At 37.8% G+C, this 23,099-nt stretch overlaps 1 protein-coding gene across 2 annotated transcripts in view; it reads right to left on the reverse strand.

Moving 5' to 3' along the window:
• NUCKS1 (nuclear casein kinase and cyclin dependent kinase substrate 1) overlaps positions 1 to 23,099 on the reverse strand; it is a 31,953-nt gene that overhangs the window by 6,006 nt on the left and 2,848 nt on the right. The window contains exons 2-6 of one of the 2 annotated variants that reach the window (XM_019976251.2): positions 8,624 to 8,673; positions 6,984 to 7,089; positions 4,066 to 4,121; positions 1,549 to 1,701; positions 580 to 726 (exon numbers count right to left, since the gene is read on the reverse strand). In XM_019976251.2, coding sequence (XP_019831810.2) covers positions 580 to 726; positions 1,549 to 1,701; positions 4,066 to 4,121; positions 6,984 to 7,089; positions 8,624 to 8,673 — 512 coding nt within the window. Of the gene's footprint in view, positions 1 to 579; positions 730 to 1,548; positions 1,702 to 4,065; positions 4,122 to 6,983; positions 7,090 to 8,623; positions 8,674 to 23,099 lie in introns of both variants that reach the window. The other variant, XM_019976250.2, reaches the window with a different exon arrangement.

Below are 23,099 nucleotides of genomic sequence, written 5' to 3' on the forward strand. Positions count from 1 at the left end.
CCACTGGAGGGTCAGGGAAGTCCCCATCAAGCAACTTTTAATACTTCCATCATTACCAAACAGTAAGACATGATGAATAAAACTTCTATTTGCCAGAACAAAAAAAAAAGCAAATCCAGCTTTCTGATTTAATGATAAACTAGCTTCACCCAGAAGAACATCTGACAGAAACCACAAGGGCCCAAAGAAAATGAACCTATGCTGTCAAGAGTGATTTCATTCTCTGTACAAATCAGAACACTTAAATGTATTACTGTAGGTATGTATTTTCACAATTTTCAGTCTTTAGTAGCTGCTGGGATTGTGATATCAGTGGGAAAAAAAGGCAGTAATAGCTAAGCTGGTGCAGTGTGAATGGGTTATTCCCAAATCCAGCCTTCGGTGCAGCACTGGCTGAAGAGCAGGGCAAGCTGCCAGACTCCTAGAGGGGCTGGAGCCCTTAATAATAGGTGAGTGACACTTCCAGGCACAGAAGACAAGGTCCTTTTATTTTTGTTATGTGGTCACTATCAAGCCCTACTGAAGCATTTCTGTAGAGAACGTTCATTGGTGATTTAACCTGACTTCTGCAGAGCTCACCTGTGGCCTTTAGCCTGGGCTTCGGCATTTTCTTTTCTTTTCTCTCAGGCTTCGACTTCTTAACCATCTTTTTGTTTTTCTTTTTTGAACTGCCATAGTCACTATCATCATCGTCTTCTACTAGGAAATCCTCATCACTGCCGGAATCTTCTGAGAGGAAAGAAGAATTTCAACGTCCAACTTAATGTATACATCCTTCCAAGTGAACAAAGGGAGAGAGTGCTAAGAATGGAGGATGGGATTTGGAAGTCAGACACTCTTGGGTTCTATTTGCAGCTGTACTACCAATTCGGTTGGAGCTGTCATTGGCCCCACCTGTAAAACGGTTTAACATGCACATGAGGGTTACATGACTGACTTGTTTGAAGAGTAGGCAGAAAACAGGAAGAGATTAGGCTTAATGTGGATAAAAACTGAAGTCATCAAATAATCTTGGTAGTTCTACGTTTCCCATATAGTCCTGATAAGACCAGGAAAATGCAAGTGAACTGATTTGGTGTGTTTGGCTCAACTATAAACAAAGTAAGAAACCTACCTACAAAGCAAATACACATATGATTAGTTAATCTGAGTAACCCGTGAAACATCTAAATTCCGTTAACACCTTTTTTGCAAGGAGACGTCTACACCTTTCTCCACTAGGACAAAATACAGATCTTTAATCACAGTACCCACCAGGTAACTGCTATTCTAACAATGGTTCATTCAGTATATGAGAATGAATGATATACTTAATCACTATTTGAGTATTTAATCAGTACTTGAGTACTATTTGATGTACTTAATCAAATAATAATCATGAGAATCTCTGAGTCTTAAAATATAAATAGATATCAAACAATCATCTCTAATGACACTGAGTATCTAATTTAAGGGGCTGATTTTAACACTGAGCATCCAAAAAACTGCTGAAGTAAAACTGAGGTCACAAACCACAGCCACGACCAAGATACAAGGCACGTTACGCACTCTCCTGGAACGGCGCCTCGTCCTCCTCTTCTTGCTCCTCCTCACTGCCCACATCTTCCATGAGCATCTCCCTCTGTTTAGAGGCTGCTTTAGAGGCTGCCTGCCGTTGCTGGCGCACGTTTTTATGATCTTCTTTTTCATCTTCACTGTCCTCTGCAATATCAAAGTTATAATGCAATGATCAAAGAGTTATGGGTTTGACAGATGACTGGAAAAGGCAATGTAAGATATAAACTGGAGCTATATTTCATTCAGAAAGGGAAAATTCTATTCCTAAAAATGTCTACAAAATATGCAAAAAGAGAGATAAAATTCAAAGAATGAACTTGAATAAGGCTATGTACCCATTATTATGGGCTTCCCTGATAGCTCAGTTGGTAAAGAATCTGTCTGAAATGCAGGAGACCCCAGTTCGATTCCTGAGTTGAGAAGATCCGCTGGAGAAGGGATAGGCTACCCACATCCAGTATTCTTGACTGGAGAATTCCATGGACTGAGTCAGACAAAGAGTTGCAAACAGATACAACTGAGTGACTTTCACTTTCACCCACTATTACATATAAAATAACCTAGGCATGTAGTTTTAGGAAATAACAAAGCTGAATTTAGGTATGAACACACGCTTCCTATAACATGCCTTAAGCTTACATTATTGTTGTACCCTAAAATCCTCAACTACATTCAAACCTATCTACACAGTTTTTAGAAACTAAAGTTAGAAAAATATTTTAAATAGTAGAACAGGGGAAGACAGTTTTCCAATATTTTCATTCTACAATACAAAACATACAGAACTCAAAATAATGTCAAACTACTACCCTTTTCAACGAATGAGGTGTGGCCATTTCAATTTAGGAGACGGAGGGAAATCTTCAAAACACACATTTACATCAGTCAGATCTTAACACAATTTTATAATAAAAAATTACCCCCATATACTACAGTTTATTAATTAGAAACTCCGCAGCACATGGTTGTGGCCGTGCGTAAATCTGACTGAAAGGGCAGGATGCCAGCCTACGGTCTCTAGGCCAAGTTATATTTGTATCAGTTTCACCTACAGCCCTGCTCCTGGACTCTGAGGCTCCCTTATTCTGTCAAGGTTTAGCTGTTAATAAACCTTGTTATGGTCAGTGTTCAAGCCATCACTTTCACTACCAAAAACTTCACCTGAAGACAATAGACGCAAGAAGACAGCTGATTCTGGCAGACTCAAAACTAAACCCACTTGGTAGGAGGTATGCTTAACATTAATACAGAGTTATTCATCTTGAAGTGCTCAAATGTTTACAAACACAAGAGATTCAAATTAGGGTTTACAAGGTAAATGAACAGAAGTGTATGTTTACATTATCACAGCATTACTAGATAGTGCAAAAAGTTAATACAATTTCTTTTCAGACAATCATTTAGCAGACTTGAACAAGTGAAAGCAAAACAGCTCAGTGGAGTGCTCTCCTGGTGACTCAGTGGATAAGAATCCATCTGCCAGTAGAGGGGACACGGGTTTGATCCCTGATCCGGGAAGATCCCACGTGCTGAAGAGCAGCTGAGCCCCTGCACCACAACTCTTGAGCCTGAGCTCCAGAGCCCGGGAGCCGTACTGCGGAGGCCCGTGTGCCCTAGAGCCCGCCCGCCGCAATGGAAGCCCGAGCACTGCGACGAAGAGTAGCGTCCGCTCGCAGCAACGAGAGAAAAGCGCAGCAGCGAAGAGCCAGCACAGCCCAAGATAAACAAATTAATTAAATGATTAGAAAAAAATAGCTCAGCAGGGCGAATTCAGTGGAACTTTGTCTACGCTTTACACATTACCTAAATAGCATGGGAACGCAGACCAAAACTAAAATGTTTGGGAGCAAGGTGGAACTCTCAATTCTTGAACGAATTAAACTTTAAAAAATAAATACCAACAACAAATAATCAGGATTTAACATTTAATCTAGTCAGAGTCTCTTCAATTGATTCTTTTAAGTTAAAACTCTTACAAAAAAGCTTTCTCTGTGGCTACTGTTTCAAAAGGACCTCTTCCCAGCTAAGAAGTCAGACTAAAACGAATCTTTGTTTGCTTTTCAACCCATCATCATTTCCTGTATTTTATACCTTGATTTCACTTAGTATTATATATATTCTATATAGTTTGATATCTTTTATTTGTTCATGTAAGTGGTTTTCAATTTCCATTATGCACAATTTCAATTATGCATGAGAATAATCTGTAAATACTTTAAAAAAACAAAGCCCCAACATCCCACCTAGACCTACTGAATCAGAAGTCCTGGGATGGGATGGACATAAGTATGCTAAAAAAAAAAAAAAAAAAAAAAAGCTTTCATAGGAAACGGTAATAAGCCAGCTGGACTAAGAATCATCGTGAGCTCTTTGCAGATGGAGACACTTACTGTTTGTAATGTGGTATTTACCACAGAGCCTGGCATTACTATGAAACCGCTTATTAAAATGTCCAATAAATAAATAGATAAATAGAATTACAGCTACTACATTAAAAATTGTTACTACCTGCTGAATGAGAATCATCCTTCTTAGTCTTCACATCTTTTTCTTCTGAGTCCTCACTGTAAGAAGAGGGAAAGGTTTAAAAGTCTTAGACCAAAATCCAAGTGAACATAAATCTCTAGAAACCTGACCAGAGAAGAATGCTAAAGAAAACCTGTTATACATAAAATAATTCAGATGCTGAGGAGTGAAACTGCTTCCAGTATTTCCCTAATACACAGAGATACTGGTGATTAAGAACAATTTTATCCACTTTTGGAAAATATTGCTTCCTTTGAAGACCCAAAGGAAAAAAGGAAGGTATCTCAACACAGGCTAAAAGTTTTCACCTATGCATAAGCCCTGGTTCACAAGAACATTTACTAAGAAAAAAACTTCATTGTCAGAGACAGAGTATGAATATAATGAAAATAAACCATGTAATGTATTGACGGTGGTCAAGAAGGCAAATTAGTGGATTGCACCAAATATAAATGCAGAAAATACCTTTGTAATTATTAAAGGAAACTGGAGTTATATAAATTACAAAATGCCAGAAATTTATCTAAAGCAAAATGAAAATAAATTATCTCCTAATATTAATATTTAGGAGTATAGTATGCTGTACATCAGAAATCTCAACACATAGGCCTGCCTTACATCATGGAGAAAATAAAAGCAAGCTAAAGATCATTGCAGGGTAAAAGTTAAAGAGTTTCAAAGTTAAATGGAAAATTTTATAAAATAATTTTTTACGTCACAAAGATGCACATTTTATATCCTCACAAATTTTAACTTAGAAATCTGGTGTCTAGTGTTCTGTCTTTGTCATAAATTAATTAGCTGTATGATCTTAGGCAATTCACTTGGTACTCTTCAGTGCTAAAATTTTATGATTCCATGAGAAATTCTGACAAACAACCACCAAAAAAACATACATAAAATTGTCTTCATAGCCTTCTTTTTTTCAACAGCAGATCCTGTAAATCTTTTGGTATTCCCATAATCTAGATCACACTCAAATGACAAACTATTGAGCCCAAGATTCCTAAGCAAAGAAAAAAACCAAACACATTTCTTTACTAAGCAATCTGATCTAAATATACTGAAATTTTGAAAATTGTGACTGTTCTATGTATTTTATGCAAAATAAGCATTTAATTCACAAGTCTATTACAATGATGAAGAATGAAATCATTTTCTCTATTTATCTTATTATTGAATTTATAGAGACCATTAATCCTTGAGCCCCTTAAAATGAAGTCAAGTAATAGCTAAACTTTTAAGTAGAGACCAACAGAAAAATCAACATAATACTGGTCTGAGGGAATAAACATATGAGACAATACAAATGGCAACAAAAACTGTATTTCAACCATTCTTGGCCCCATAGGAGAGAGTAATAAAACCAAATGATTGCAACAATGAAAAACGTAGTCTAGATATCAATTGTATTGATGAGACATGATAACAGGCAATGAAGATGCTCATTCCTAGGGAAAGTATAATAAAATAAATACAATAAAAGACAGCTCTAAGTTGGACTGCTGTATGAAACTGGAGTGCAGACTTCCCTGATGGCCCAATGGGTAGAACCTCGAATTCCAATGCATGGGGTGTGGAACTGATCCCTAGCCAGGGAGCTATGATCCCACAAGCCTTGTGACCAAAAAAAACCCAAAACATGAAACAGAAGCAATACTGTAACAAATTCAATAAAGACTTTAAAAATAGTTCACATAAAAAAATTATTTAAAAAAACTGGATTAGAGAGATATATTAATGAAACTATGGAAGAGTTATCTTCCTACAGTAAAATTTTATCTTAATTTTCCTCAAAAATTTTCCACATTTCTGAAATTCTCCAGGAAAGAAAATATTAGAGGTTAGTGATTCAAGCAAACAGAAAATGCTAGGTGAATGTATTAAATTTAGCTTTCTGTGAATTCAGAATGAAAGACTTTTACTCAGGGCTTTATTATACTGATTTTAGTGCTCAAAAGTAAATATCTTAGACGAACTAATGAGAACTATCATTTTATTTCTTTGAAATGCTCATACTTAATAGTATTGTTTGGAAGTGGTATAGTCTAATGGCTAAAAAAAATGGATTTTGGAGTCCAATAGACATGGTTTCAAAACCTGTTGGTTCATTTGCCAGTCCTTAAATCACTGACTCCTCTGAGTTAATATTACTTACCCTAATAAAGGTTTTGTGAGAATTAAATGATAATTAGCACATAATGATACTGGCACATAATAATCCTAAATGGTAACTATCATCACCACCACCATCAAGAAGGTCTTGGCATAGTTACACTACACTGAATTTGAGAGCTTACACGTATACCTGTAAAGCAGAGATGAAAGCTACTGTACCCTGGTCTTGAGAGGCAATTACAGTTGACAACATAACTCATCTGAACTCATTTATAACACGAAGGGAAAGGGAACAGCTCAAAATGATTAAATTATTTAAACAAAGTAGGATTGATTATATAAAACTCAGCAGGCAATGCAACTTAAGATTCTATAAGCTTTAGTTATAATTCTGTCAGTGACTTGTGCCAGTAATTTTCTGAATAGGAAAGGTCACTTATTCTTTGCCCTTTCTACAGTGAAAATGCCAATAGTATCTTTGGGCAACAAATTATCAGTACATACTTAAACAACCTTTCTACCTTTGTTCAGAGGTTTGCAGTAGCAACAAAATCATTCTATCATTCCCAGAGCTCACTTGAGACTCCAGGTTGAGTCTAAGCAAGCCTCCATGACCTTAAAGAGGCTAATCTCTAGAATCAAAGCACTGCATGCTTTGATAATATGAAATACACAAAAACACCACCAAGAGCACTGTCCCAAAGTAACTGAAGATTCTACCAGTTTAGAGATCAGAGACTACCCTCATCTGTAAGTAGAAACAGATTAGCAATGCCTCTTACCTATCTTCCTGTGAATTCTTTCCAGATCGCCTCTTATTTTTAGCTTCTCGGGGAGATGATCGAATTTTCTTAGCTGGAGGGCCTGAATCTCTTCCATAATCTTCATCTAAACAGATTATGAAGATAAAATTTATTTATGAAGATAAAAATTTTCAAATTCAATGAACTATGATTTTTACATATCAAAAATACCACAGTATTTACTGAGATAATTCTCTCAAGCTGTTTAAAAGCTAAGAAGGCAGAATGTCCTAAATAATTTTCTTTCATTACAAAAACAAAATTCTTTTCCACTCTAGTTCCACCTTGTCTCAATCATTTTTATTTTTGCCTATTGCTTTCCAGTCCTCATGTGTATACTTTAATATACTCACAGTCAAATATCTCTTATTTTATATTTTACCCTTTTACTTTGTTAAAGCCTTTTACATGTTTCCACATCTTTGTATTTATTTGGAAACTATTATGGTAACATGGTTATATTATAAGCATTTTAGAATGTAAAGAACCCACAATCCTACAATCCTAACACAATTACTGTTATCAAGCAAATTACTTTTAAGCTAAAGTATTATATATAGCACGCTCTGACACTTGAAGAAAACACCCTCAATTTAAAAAGTGCCATAAAACCTTAAAAAGTGACTATTTCCAAAACGGTTCACTAGACCATTATATACACTTGTGAGGACTGCGAACAGTGTGAAGCTTCAGCAATTATTAAATGGTTGAATAATTATAAATTATGGAATACCACACAACCACTAACAAGCATAAACTTTTCGTAACACAAGAAAGCTAAGTAGGGGCAGCTGGGAGAGGCACAGAATCCAAAATTCTACAGATGTCAACTATATTTTTAAAAGGAAAAAAAAAGACCAAAGCCTTTTTAAACAAAAAGGTTACTTGAGGGCTAAGGGACCTTGAATAATATTTCTGTCTCAGTTTCCTTATCTGTAAAATGGAAATAACAATACTTATAACCCCATTTTAACAGGACTGAGCTAAGGATTAAATGAGTAAACAAATATATTTAGCAAGTATTGCCTCTGGGAAGTTGGGTTATGTTCTTTTTTAATTCTTCTTTATACAATGCTGTATTTCCTACATTTCCTCAAAGCATATGTAAAATTAAAGAAAAAAGAACAGTAAACACATCTTGAAAATGAGAGTAAGGACATATTCTAAAGAAACCTTTTATGGCTAAGATTTACAATACACTAGCCTCTCTATAGTTAGTTCACAAATCAAAGGTGTTTCACAAAATACTCTCATCTTACTTCATCATGCAAAATACATACATGCTCCCTATTACAAAGTATGAGTTTTATTGTGATTATAGCAGGAGATATATTAATAAACAATGTATAAGAATTATTGCACATTTAAACTTTAGAGTCCAAAACTAGGTAAGAAAAAAAATTATTGAAGTGTTTATTATCAATGATTTACCAAGGAAAAAGTAAAATCCATGCAGGTTCAACGTTTGTTTTGAGTGACACAGACTGATGTAATTTATATATGTCAAAATAGTCTAAAATTTAAAAATTATTTCAAAAGAATAAAAAACAGTGTAAATATGCTGGATATTCTTCCACTAATCAGTTCAATTTACTACTTACTGAAATCATAAAACTTACCAGCATCATCGGATTCCTGAAACTGTGAATAATCAACGACCTTCCTATTTCTGTAAAAAGAAAAGACTCTAATCAAGATCATAAAAATATAGGACTTTTCTAAGATACTAGAACACTCATTTCTATTTCATAAACAGAATTAGAACTAGCTCTCTGAAATTTATTTTTCAAAAAGCTGTCATCTCAGCCAAAAGAATGTCACATTGTGTTATAGGAAAGCGTAGCTTAAAACAAAACTATGTCAAACGACAATTCTTATAATACTCATCTCAGGGATAGCTCAAATATTATCCTTTCCAACAAACCAACCTCCCAGGAGTACATAAAATGGAGAAATGAGCCATAGTATCATATATTCTTTATATACAGTCTGATACCATATGCACACAAACCAAAACTGTAAATGTTATTTTATTCACACATATTCCTGATAAATAAGGTTACTACTAATTTTTTTTTCCACAGCAAAGTGTCTTAGCTTTTAAATATAATACAATTAATTATAATATACAAACTATGGTGACTGTAAGTTAAGCTTTACACAGAAGGGAATGGAAGAAACTGATTCATTCAAAAGCTGTTCTTTGGGACTTACCTGGTGGTCCAGTAGTTAAGACTCAGTGCTCCCAATGCAGGGAACTCAGGTTTGATTCCTGGTTAGGGAACTAGATTCCGTATGCTGCAGTTAAGATCTGGCACAGCCAAATATAATAAATATAATAATGAGCCAAATGCTCTTTATTAAAGAGCTCAGCTCCCTTCCCACAGCAGTGAAAGCCTGGATGGAATCCTACCCACTATACCACCAGGAAACTCCCCTAAAGAGCATTTATTAAAGAAACAAATTTATGTATCTACTTGGCTCAGTGATTTTTAAGTCCTTTCAGTTCAGTCGCTCAGTCGCTCTTTGCAACCCCATGGACTGTAGCACTCCAGTCTTCCCTGTCCATCACCAACTCTCGGGGCTTGCTCAAACTCATGTCCATTGAGTCAGTGATGCCATCCAATCATCTCATCCTCTGTCATCCCCTTCTCCTCCTGCCTTCAGTCTTTCCCAGCATCAGGGTCTTTTCCAACAAGTCAGTTCTTTGCATCAGGTTGCCTAAGTACTGGAGTTTCAGCTTCAGCATCAGTCCTTCCAATGAATATTCAGGACTGATTTCCTTTAGGATTGACTGCAGTCCAAGGGACTCTCAAGAGTCTTCTCCAACACCACAGTTCAAAAGCATCAATTCTTTGGCGCTCAGCTTAAAGTACTTAAAAGTACTTTTAAAAGTATTTCTTCCTAGGTAAAGCATCTTTAATATCTCAAACAAATTTAATTCCCATTTTTCTACTTCATATTCTAAACCCAGAAGTTTAAAATTTCTGCCTTGAGAGATATAAGAGCTTCTATGTTAGTATCCAAACTTCTAAATGCCTGGCGTTTAGAAGAACCTTAGATGCACTGTAACTAAGGGGAAATTGAACAAATGAATTGAAAGGACTAAGAGAAACATATCACCAACTACACTTAAATCTAAGCTGAGGACTATTCCTAGTTTTATAGATTAAGATGCTTCCCAGGTTGCTCGGTGGTAAAGAATCCACCTGCTAATGCAGGAGACAGGGGTTCGATTCCTGGGTGGGGAAGATCCCCTGGAGAAGGAAATGGCAACCCACTCCAGTATTCTTGCCTAGGAAATCCCATGGACAGAGGAGCCTGGTGGGCTATAGAGTCGGACACAACTTAGTGACTAAATAACAGCACAACAATAGATTAAGACACCATTTAAAAGCAAAAATAGGGCAGTCAGAATTCGAGTACAGGTGCGACGTCTATATAATATGCAAAAATGATAGAGGAGGAGTGAATTCTGAACACATGCTTGGGGCTTAGATGTGCAAGAAGGCATGGCTGCATTTTTTCAAGCTGTGCTGGGTCTCCGTTGCACACAGGTTTTCCTCCACCTGTGGTAAGTGGGGCTTCATGTTGTGGCGCACAGGCGCTAGGACCTTCGGGCTTCGGGAGTCGAGGCTCGCAGGCTCCAGGGCTTCGGGCTCAGGAGTTGCGGCCCCCCGCACGGAGTTACTCTGTGGCAAGTGGGACCTTCCCAGACCAGGAATCAAACCCGTGCCTCCTGTGTTGGCAGGTAGGATTTTTACCACTGAGCCACCAGGGAAGCCCTATGGACACTCGCTTGATTTAAGAGAGAAAAAGGACTCATAAGGAATTTTGCATTGTTTTTCTTTAGTCTACCAATAATGAATTATCTTCTGACTTTATTGCCTCAATAAGACAAGATGCAAAACCATAAAATATATTGTAACTATGTTTTAAGAAACTGAGTTTATATATTAAAGATACCATTCTATTAGGAAAGTTAATTTAAAAAAACATGACTATTAATTCCACTTATATGAGTTACCTAGTCAAATGCAGAGAGACAAAAAAGTAGAATGGTGGTTGCCAGGGGTGGGGTAGAGGAAGACGGAGAAGTCAATGGTATGTATCGTTTCAGTTTTACAAGAGTTCTAGAGACTGAATGCACAAAAATGTGAACGTATTTAACTACTGAACTGTACGTTTTAAAATGGTTAAGATGGGGCTTTCTTGGTGGCTCAGGGGTACAGAATCCGCCTTTAAATACAGGAGGCCGGGTTCAATCCCTGATGCAGGAAAATCCTACATGTGGCAGAGCAACTAAGTCTGTGCGCCACAATTATCGGGCCCATGTACACAACTTCTGAAGCCTGTGAGCCCTAGAGCCTGTGATCTGCAACCAGAGAAGCCACCGCAGTGAGAAGCCTGAGCATCCCAGCTAGGGAGTAGCTCCCGCTCGCAGCAATGAAGATGCAGCACAGCCAAAAGCAAATACATAAAATTATATAAAAGAATCGGGGGAAAAAAAAGTTAAGATGGTAAATATGCTGCTGCTGCTGCTAAGTCACTTCAGTCGTGTCCAACACTGTGCGACCCCATAGACGGCAGCCCACCAGGCTCCCTCATCCCTGGGATTCTCTAGGTAAGAACACTGGAGTGGGTTGCCATTTCCTTCTCCAAGGCATGAAAGTGAAAAGTGAAAGTGAAGTCGCTCAGTCGTGTCTGACCCTCAGCGACCCCATGGACTGCAGCCTTCCAGGCTCCTCTGTCCATGGGATTTTCCAGGCAAGAGTACTGCAGTGGGGAAATATGCTACTTTACCACAATTAAAAAAAACAAAAATTTTTCTTAAAAAAACAAAAACAAAAAAACCCACAAAACTATTGGGGAGGTAGTAAATATTCATGTTCTAGCAAAATAGTGATTTTTAATGACAGACACCATGAAAAACAACATTATGAACTCAATGCAAAGATGACCATTTTCTGCATTACTTGGTATCAAGGAAAATGGGACACTGAAGCAGGGGGAAAGGATCTACGAGAGGGAGTTTTAACCCTCAACTTCGAATAATCATGAACAGATTCTGAAACTGCAGCTATAATCATTTTAGTTAGCCATGCTGGTGGGATTGCAGCTAAAACGCGGTGTAATTTCCAGGGATCAATAGACATATCCTATGATACTGTATAAAGGCAAGTAATCATAACGGAAAAGGACCACTGTTGTTCTTAAATCATTAAGTTGTGTCTGACTCTCTGCAACCCCATGGACTGTAGCCCGCCAGGCTCCTCTGTCCATGGGGATTCTCCAGGCAAGAATACCGCAGTGGGTAGACATTTTCTTCTCCTCCTTCTTCCTTCTTCATATGAAGAACAACTGAATAAATTGGGATTTTTCTAACTTGCAAAAGAGAAAACACGTTACATTTGGTGGTCAGATTAAGTATGGGTTCAATATAAAGAACTTTCTAACAGCTTGCTAATGATAGTTACACTTCTCTAGTGTATCCCTAGAAACACTCCTTAGAAAGGAATTATGTAGTGATAAATACAGAATCTGCCAAGAGGAATTCCAGGTTCTGGTTCTAGAACTTCAGGCCAATCACTTCTCTGGGCCCCAGTCCCTCAGCTGTTGGAACTGATGACCTAAGTTGCCACACAGATCTAAAAAGCTGCTCTATAAAATTAAACACAATTATCAAAGCTTAATGAAAAACATGACTTTGTCAAATTCAAACAGTCAATGATCCTTTTGGGGACCACACAGCTTAAAACATACTGCTGTAGCATTTGCTTTCTTCACTAATTTGAGCTCTCTGAAGGTAACAGTTATGTCTTATGTCCCCACTGGTGCTACAGAACAGGTAAAAGGTAGGCACTCAAATATTTTCTGAACTTTTTGCTCTTAGGGCCAAATTTTAAGAGCTCTGTTAGAAATCTAATTCTAGAAAATACTCTAGAGGTTAATCATCCAATCTCCTTAAAGTCTGGAGAAGGCAATGGCAACCCACTCCAGTACTCTTGCCTGGAAAATCCCATGGGAGGAGCCTGGTAGGCTGCAGTCCATGAGGTCGCTAAGAGTGAGTGGCTTCACTTTCACTTTTCTCTTTCATGCATTGGAGAAGAAATGGCAACCCACTCCAGTGTTCTTGCCTGGAGAATCCCAGGGACGGGCGAGCCTGGTGGGCTGCAATCTATGGGGTTGCACAGAGTCAGACATGACTGAAGCAACTTAGCAGCAGTAGCTCCTTAAAAGTCTTTTTGGATCTCATTTCTTGCCACTTAACAATCAACACCAGGAAGGAACCAAGAATCAGGTTTTTTTTTGTTGTTGTTTTTACCACTTGGTCCTGCAGCTTCCTTACTTGGAATGCTATTCGTATCAGTCTCATTCATACCAGCTACAACACCACCTCTCAACACCTTTAATCCCTTACTGATACTACATAAACCACTAATGTCTGTCTCCCCTTTTAAATGTGAACTTCTTGAGGACAGAGGCTGTCTCTCCTTCACTTAGAACATCAGATTCAAGGAAGGTTTGATGAGTGAATGGATTTGGCCTCTGCAAAGGATTAGGGTGAGAAAGGGCAACAGAAGGGAGGATGTATGTGCCACTGGAGGTTTTAACCTATCAGACTTTTAATCCCACTGCCCTTAACAACAAAAGAAAATTCAGTTTTCTCCAAACTAAAAAACTTTATTTTAGATTTAAGAGATTTGAAAGGGGAATTTCCTGGCAGTCCAGTGCTTAGGACTTGGTACTTTCACTGCAGTGGTCCAGGGTTCAACCTGGCACAGCCAAAAAATTATTTAGTACATTTTTCTCTTTTTGGCCATGCTGCATGGCATGTGGGATCTTAGTTCCTTGATCTAGCCTCCTGCTTTGGCAAGGAAGACCACCAAGGAAGTCCCATATTTTGTATCAATATATTTTTTTCTATCCTAGTTTTCAACACAGGAAAACTACAAACATGTTATGATACCACTGAAAGCAAGGAGTCGTAACCGCTGAAGCAACTTTCAAATGCCAAAACCAACTTTTCAGTGTAAAATGAACATCAAAAACTCAAACTGGGAGGACAATACAAAATTTCTAATACAGACATTGTAAAGCAACGATCCTCCAATTAAAATAAATTAAATTTAAAAATTTCAAGACAGCATAAAAGTTAAAAACATGGATTTTAAAATTGGGTTTAAATCCTGGGTCTCCCAGTTATTTCCCCTCTTTGAACTTCGGTTTTCTCACCTGTAAGACAGAAATAACAACACCTGTCTCTCAAGGTTGCCGTGAGTGCCAGGCACACAATTATCCAATAAATAGCAGCCATTATTTCTTATAAGCACTAACCTGTTTTCTCCAGAATACCACTGCAATCTTGAACCCACCTGATTACACAACGCTCTTGAACTATTTATCTGAACAGCATGATTAAATCACTCCTCTTAAAAACATGGTGTCTGGTTCTAGTATTATTTAGAAAGATTGTGTTCGAGAGTTTGTTGTTCATTTCACTAAAATGCAACGTCAAAATATGTATTTTAACATTATTTCCAACTCTATGATAAAGTTTCCAGTTACCAATTAGGGCAGAGAAAGTAGCAATACTAGCTATTTTAAATTCCACCATTCAAGTTCAATCAATTTCTATCACTCAAATCAAATGGAGTTCCATCTAAACAAGTCTAAAAATTTACACTAGAAAACAGAACTGTAACCCAGTAAGGAAAACAAATGTTTAAAATAGAAACTATAGGAACACAAAAACTTCAATTATGTGCCTGCTCTTATTTTAAAAGCTGATATAATCACTATATTTAGATTCTAAAGGTAACTTGGTTACACATGAACCAATTCCTGGATGACCACCAGAGGGCTTTGAGATAAGTCCTCACTTTTGCATTGCTATAAAGTGCAAAAATGAAAGGTAAAGTTGGAAGCTAGACAAAGAACAAGATCCATTTTTGGCACCAAATATGGCTAACTCAAGCAATAGGATTTTTTCTCTTCCTCTCTCTTGATCATCAACTTCCTTCTACTAAATAATGGTAAGTCTACCTCCCAAATTTCTTTCTTATAGCAGCAACCATCTAAGACCAAGTCAATAATATTTGAATAACATTCTAAAGATCAAGTGAAGTGAAAGTCACTCAGTCGTGCCTGGCTCTTTGCGACCCCACGGAATTCTTAAGGCCAGAATACTGGAATGAGTAGCTGTTCCCTTCTCCAGGCAATCTTCCAAACCCAGGGGTTGAACCCAGGTCTCCCACATTGCAGGCGGGCTGTTTACCAACTGAGCTATCAGGGAATGAACAGTACTTCAGAGAAGAAAATTACCACACCTTTGAGATGATCTCAACTAACCCTCTTAACCTTACAGATGAGAAAACAACTAAAACCACAAAATCTGATGCTAATCTGTCACCAACGTTCACACCAAATTCCAGGCAAGGAAGCAGAACTTTAAAACAGAAACACACATTTAATTGTTGATACCTTAAGCTTTACACTAAAGAGCACAAAATCATTTTCTCAAGGAAAACCAGAGGGAACTTATAAACAACTTACATTGTTTAGCTCATTCAAGCGGACTATCCTTCCATTTGTAACCCTGAAGAAATCACACTGCTCTGGTCAATGCAGGGAAGAAGAAACACCTAGCTCATTTTCTAGAATCCAGTTTATCTGAGTTTTGAGAAACCCCAAACAGCTAACACAGCTCTTTTCACTGATCATGTAAGAGGTAAATATCTAGAACAATGTTTCTCAGCCTGTCAGCCACAACCTGTTATTGGGTCCTGAAGTCAATTTACTGAAGGATGCCTGCGAGTGTGCTCAGTCACTTCAGTTGGGTCCAACTCTTTGCAACTCTGTTGACTGTAGCCTGCCAGACTCCTGTGTCCATGGGAGTCTCCAGACAAGAATACTAGAGTGGGTTGCCATGCCCTCCTCCAGGGGATCTCCCTGACCCAAGGATCAAACCCACAACTCCCGTGTCTCCTGCTTTGTACGCAGGTTCTTTACCCATTGAGCCACCTGGGAAGCCATTCAGTTAGTCAGTTCAGTAGCTCAGTCGTGTCTCTTTGCAACCCCAAGCACTGTAGCACGCAGGACCTCCCTGTCCATCACCAACTCCTGGAGCTTGCTCAAATTTACATTCATTGAGTCGGTGATGTCACCCAACCAACTCATCCTGTCGTCCCCTTCTCCTTCCACCTTCAGTCTCTCCCAGCATCAGGGTCTTTTCCAATGAGTCAGCTCTTCACATCAGGTGGCCAAAGTATTGGAGCTTCAGCATCAGTCCTTCCAATGAACATTCAGGACTGATTTCCTTTAAGATCGACTGGTTGGATCTCCTTGCAGTCCAAGGGACTCTCAAGAGTCTTCTCCAACACCACAGTTCAGAAGCATCAATTCTTCTGCACTCAGCTTTCTTTATAGTCCAGCTCACATCCATACATGACTATCAGAAAAACCATAGCTTTGACTAAACAGACCTCTGTTGGCAAAGTAATGTCTCTGCTTTTTAATATGCTATCTAGGCTTGTCAAAGCTTTTCTCCCAAGGAACAAATGTCTTAATTTCATGGCTGCAGTCACCATCTGCAGTGATTTTGGAGCCCAAGAAAATAAAGTCTGTCACTGTTTTCATTGTTTCCCCATCTATTTGCCATGAAGTGATGGGACAGGATGCCATGATCTTAGTTTTCTAAATGTTGAGTTTTAAGCCAACTTTTTCACTCTCCTCTTTCATCAAGAGGCTCTTTGGTTTCTCCTTGCTTTCTGCCATAAGGTTGGTGTAATCTGCATATCTGAGATTATTGCTATTTCTCCCAACAATCTTGATTCCAGCTTGTGCTTCATCTAGTCCGGCACTTCGCATGATGTACTCTGCATACAAGTTAAATAAGCAAGGTGACAATATACAGCCTTGATGTACTCCTTTCCCAATTTGGAACCAGTCCGTTGTTCCAAAGTGAAGCCCTTACTGATGTTTAACTAGAATTTTATTTTTTTTGCCACACAGGTGGGGGATCTTAGTCCCCCCCACCAGGGGGTGAGCGCACTGAGCCTTAACTACTGGACTGCCAGGGAATTCCCTGTAACTAGCTCTTTAAAAGAAAAAGCAGCAAATAGAAAATATCAGAGAAAATTGTACCTAAATAACTGCCAAGTGCCTGAAGCTTGTTTCTGTGTTTGTATTCTTACGTGTAACAAAATTGCAATGTCAAACCTATTTCTTACAGGAACCTCATCCACTGCTTTAGAATACACAGATTTACAAAGTAGTTTCACTTTTACAAGCAACAGTTATAATCCGTGGCCACAAAAGTGTAACATTTCTTCCTACTTTTAACTCTTTTTGAGAAAATCACTTTTTTAAGCTTACTACTAAGTCGCTTCAGTCGAGTCCGACTCTGTGCAACCCCATAGACAGCAGCCCACCAGGCTCCCCCGTCCCTGGGATTTTCCAGGCAAGAACACTGGAGTGGGTTGCCATTTCCTTAAGCACTCATAAAGCCTATCCAAGGTTAGTGGCCTGTGGGGGTCAGGGGGAAGGGTGATATACCACCAGGTACTGGAATTACTGGACCTGACAGCTAACCCAATCTTACCCAAAACACGTTATCCTATTAACAGATGTACTGTAAGAGCTTGACTGAGGAACTTCATGATCTCCCATGGCTACTAATTTGAAGAAAACTCCATATTGGAAGTTTCCATTGAGGTGAGATCTGCCTCTGAAGTCCACTCACCAATTGTCTTGTCTAGCTCCTGGTATTACCATGGTCTAAATCTAAACTTTCTTCCACAGAGCAGCCCTTAAAATTGATGCGACAGTTTCCACTCTTTCCTTCAAGGCTAAATATGAAAGTTTCTGCTTATCAACAATCACTACCCACTCACCCCTTAAAACTTAGGACATTTTATCTCTTATTTTGTAACTCTCAAGACTATACATGTGCCAAATTTTCTCAGGATGTAAGAAAATTAGTTCATAGAAGCTGAGATATGTAAATTCAATTCAGGGTAATTTCTCACAATTGCTTATCTTTGAGCTTCATGTTCCTTTTGGCTAAGAAATGTTGCTTTAACTGTATCATTCTGCTTTTTACAATTAAATAGAATTCAAAACCAGTCACAAGAAACAATAAAGCAAAAAATTTTAAATAAAAATTAAAAAATCAAAAAGTTACAGGAAAGAGCTCTCAGTTCTTCAAATGGGAAAAGTAAATTTCTAACTTCTGCACGAGAATAAAGGCATTCTGAATGATGAGCCAGATACATATTAGATAGTTATTACAATTCCCTTCTAAACCTTTTATCAACTTGCTACTATTTCAGTCCAGGTGAATAAATATGAACTGTTATATGGCACTCCTTATTCCCAAAATATATTCAGTTCCTCCATATAGGAAAACATTCCTAACATTAGTGCAAAAACTATGCAATTAGGAAGAGTAAACCTCAAGCAGGTGAGATTAAAGGGGTCTCAGATGAGCACATTACCAAGTAGAGTCCTGTCTGCAGCAAAGTCTTGGAAACTTCAGTGGACTCTTCCAGTTGTCTTAACACAACTATCAGGGACAAATCTGTAGCCTAAGAAAGTCAGATTTACTGACTCATTATAATAAAGATGATGGAACATCAGAAGTGTGGAGCATCTAACCAAACAGGAAAACTGAAAAGGATTTGGGGAAGGGTACAATTTAGGTGAAATTTAAATGAATCAGTGTCTTGATGGGTTCAAAGCACAGTAGGACTGTGTGAAAAGGGGTCTTCATCAGGTTTAGACTGTGAAGTGGACCTTGGGTCCTATTTTTTGGCAAAGAAGTTAAGGTAGATGTGAATTTTGTGCCCAGGAAGCCCTTATTTGAGGCTCTAAAGTTGTAAATCAAGGACAGTTCTCTGCATCAAAAGGACAGCTTTTCCTGACAAGTGTGATGTTTCCCTCTAAATGATGCAATATCAAGCAGCAGAGTTTGACAGTCTGATTTAGAGAACTCAGTGGGAAAGCAGTAGTCAAAATATTATTATAAATTATTATAAATCTTTCCAGTTGTAGCTTCTGTGGAAGATAGTCCATTATCCCAGTCCAATGAATAGATGGCTGGATTTTTACTACTCAGTGGAGCTAAGTTTTAGTTTCTTAAGAAATTCACGTTCTGGGTCATTTTATCTTGACAGATGAAATCTTCCTGAAGATCACCTTGCTTTGCAGGTAACTGTACAGGTGCACGGTTCAAAAGATACTAAGAAGCACCTGAAAATATAGCCAGTTGAGACACTCTGGCAACCTGAAGTTTTTCAAACACCTCTGACTATTTAGATACTAGTTACTTTAAAATATGGCAATGCAATTCTGTAACAATCAGTTCTTCCTAGAACCTAGATCGGAATACATTTTTTGAGACAAAACAAAGGGATGCCCCAGTTTGATCAAGTTGTCATGTGCTAGATCAAATGTTTTCTTTTACTGTCTACAACATTGCAGTCTCTATTTCTAGACTCAACAATCCAAGAAGCCACTTCATAATCCAGAATGATATGTTTATTTCCCTTTGCAGCTAAGAATTTAAAAAGGCAAACGAAGTAACACTTCACAGGATACTCAACAACTTCATTAAGTTCAAGTGACTCAAGTTTGCAAACTCTATGTGACTGTGTATCATTAACTCTCAACTTGAGAGAAGCACCATTCACATGGATGTTAACTGGGTCGGTATCCCAGAGCTACACAGAACGGTGGCCTTGTTTTTTATATTTCTGGGGAAAACAGACCAAAAACATAAAAACCAATCTCCCTTTATTCCAAATTACTTTCTCCTTATTAATGAGTTGTATTGCTAAATGATTTCAATCACTGAAACTCAACCACTTACCTTAATTTATAACTTTTGTCAAGTTAAATCAACTCCAATTTATTAATCTTAATTCCCTACTAATTGTAGTATACTAATGAGTTTCATAATTGGTGCTGAACCTTTTCAAATGCTATGGTCTTTCTCCCTTGTTTCTGGGACATATTCTACTTGATATTTTTCATACATACTAGATTCAGTTAGCTATGTTTGGCAGTCTTGCATCTATTTGTATATGTAAAATGAGCCCATTAATTTCCTGTGGTGTCCTTTAGGTGGTTTTGGAATCCATTCACTTATTTTGGTCAGGGGAAAAATGCCCCTGACTTACGAACCGTATTCACTTAAAGCCATGTTATTTTCTTCCCACAAAAGCCTCACACTTCAGTGCGTTTTCCTGTACATTCAAGTGTTCTTTTCCTGTAATGAACCTCTTTGCATATTCTCTTATTCTTCCCCTCAAACTCTCCTTTTCTCCACTCACACCCTCCCCAGCTCACTCTAAAGTTGGTCTTGTCCACCAAAGTCCTGCTATGAACTAAACTGCTCCAAAGATGGCAAAGTGTGTTACTACCAGTAATACCCCAAGGCAGTGAGTCACAGAAAAGACCACACTGGCTTTGGATTGGCCACAGTTTCTACTGGAATTTCTGCTTCCTCTTAAAGGTTAGGTCAACTGGGCCAATTATGTAATTATCTAAGTTTCAGCTATCTCACATACAAAATAGGGATAATATATATACTTTGCTTAACGAGTTGTTTCAAGATTTTTATTTTTTCTAAAATTAAAGGTTGAGAAAGGGACTGCACTGTTAAAAGGTCCATTCTCTCATCTATGATTTGGAAATTCAAAAAGTTCTGAAAACCAAGTTTTTTCATAATGTATATGGTGGTAAACATATGAGGGGCAAATGAGAGGATTTTTAGAATTTTAGTGTGAAAATTCCTAGGTTTTACCAGCGATTAATGTTTCATTATAGGAGCACTACCCCAGACTGGTGATGGTACATTATACATACAGTATAGGAGCCCTGTTACTTTCTTTTTTTTAAATCTTGTTACCTGCTTAAAACTTTTGAAAATATTGAACTCTCAAACACATATAGTCCTCCAATGGTTTCAAACTAAGGATTGTGGACCTGTAATATATTCGGTGTGTAATCAAATACAATACAAATCTGGAAGAGACTTAAATAAGACTCATGAAGCCTAAATCCACCTTTATTATTATTTCTACACCTTAGCTCCTTGACTGCAAAGTTATCACTTCCAACAGATGGTACTGGACTAAGCTGAAGTTCTAGTTGTTTTTTTAAAAAATGCTTTTAATTAAAACTTATCTCTGCAAGTTAAAGATTGAGTTGGGAAAAAAACACAGATCGCTATTTAAAACAGTTTGGCCATATATTTCCCCTCAACTATTTTCTATATAAATCTTAACCACCAGTGCATACAGAATGCACTCACCATTAGAGATGACTAGATAAAGTAGCCCCTGCCCATCTTCATGCCAAACACTAGGAAAGAAAGAGTGGTACCACAGAATGAATGCCAGTATTGTACTCAGAAAATCTCAGTTCAAATACTGGCTCTGTTTGATAGTTCTGTGACATTGAGTAACATACTATTATAACTTATTTGGTCATCTGTTATTTAAAAAAATGTTCTATTACAGGGTGATAAGGATAACACAAGATAAAGTGAAATCCTCTAGTGGAGTACCTGATTCTGTATTTATACTTAGTAAATGTTTATTTGGTAATTTCTCTAAAATCAAACTTAAAACACTTTTTTTTTGGCTGAGCCACACAGCTTGCAGGAGGATCTTAAGTCCCCCAAACAGGGATCAAACCTGGGCCATTGCAGTTAAAGCATCAAGTCCTAAGCACTAGACCACCAGGGAATTCCCAGCGTTGTCTTATTATAGTTTTCACATTAAATATATATATGTTGGGAAATGTTGAGTATTTAAGTGTTGTTACAAAATTAACTCCTCCATTATTCAGGCTTTGCAAGTTATGTGAGATATTTTGGAAGGTAAAGTCTACAAAGTTTCTTTTTAGAGGAAAGTGACATGTAAGTAACAATGTACAGATTCAAGGTTAATAAAAATCACACTTCTTTCACATGCACACACACACACCCTGGACATAGACAATAAGATGAGATACAAGGAACCAGGCTCATCTAAAACCACATTTATTAGTATATGACACTTTTAAGTATCTTCCTGTGTCTACCTGGGGGCTTTCCAGGTGATGCTAGTGGTAAATAACCGGCTCGCCAATGCAGCAGGAGACGTTAGAGATTTGGGTTTGATCCCTGGGTAGGGAAGATCCCCTGGAGAAGAGAATGGCTGCCTACTCCTGTATTCTTGCCTGGAGAATCCCTTGGACAGAGGAGCTCGGCCAGCTAGAGTCACAGTCGACTTAGCACAGTGTACACTTGGTCCCAAAATCCAAACTACCTAAAATTTCCAGGTTTCTAAGTTTTTCCCTTTAACAGGCCGTTTTGAAACTAATTTCCCTGTAAGAGAGAATGTCTTTTTTTTTAAAAAAATAAGAAATCCAGACACATTACAAACAAAATTCTCTTTAAAAATAAAGCAATTTGAAATCTTGGAAAAGCTGTTAATTCTCAACAGAAGTATAAACAAGACCAAAAATATTTTTATCAATCTGTAAGAGCCTATGCTTTCACATCTAAACTTTCAATGTTAAAGGTTCTTTGCAATCTCAAGTACTAAACAAAAGAGGCATGATAACACTTACAAGATGAAGAAAGGAGAAACAGATTGATCTGAGTGACTTGGGAGTATTTTCAATAAGAGAGGATCTCTGGCGAATACACCAAGCTGAATTTCAAAAAACCCACTTTCTAGTCTGGGCAAGTCAGTACATCTCTGAGCTTTCTTTTTCATCTTTTACAAGTAGTAGCATTTTTAGTCCCTACCCCAAAGGTTAAGAATCATAAAAACAAAAGTTCAAAGTATCATACATTCAAGTAACATCAATTCTTATCTGGTAGAAGGTAGAGCGCATTTATGTGGAAAGGGGGAGGATGAGGGTAAGCAGGTCTGGAAATTAAGAAATCTAGGTTCTAGGCCCAATATTGGCATGTATTAGCGGATGACGCAAGGCACTTCACTTGTCCAGGTCCCCACATAAAGTCACTTGCAAGATGAATTTGCCTAAATTTCTTTCTGGCTCAAAGACTTAATTTTATGCTATAAACTCGAATGCAAG

Source organism: Bos indicus, chromosome 16 (genome assembly GCF_029378745.1).
Source record: "Bos indicus isolate NIAB-ARS_2022 breed Sahiwal x Tharparkar chromosome 16, NIAB-ARS_B.indTharparkar_mat_pri_1.0, whole genome shotgun sequence".
NCBI lineage: Eukaryota > Metazoa > Chordata > Mammalia > Artiodactyla > Bovidae > Bos > Bos indicus.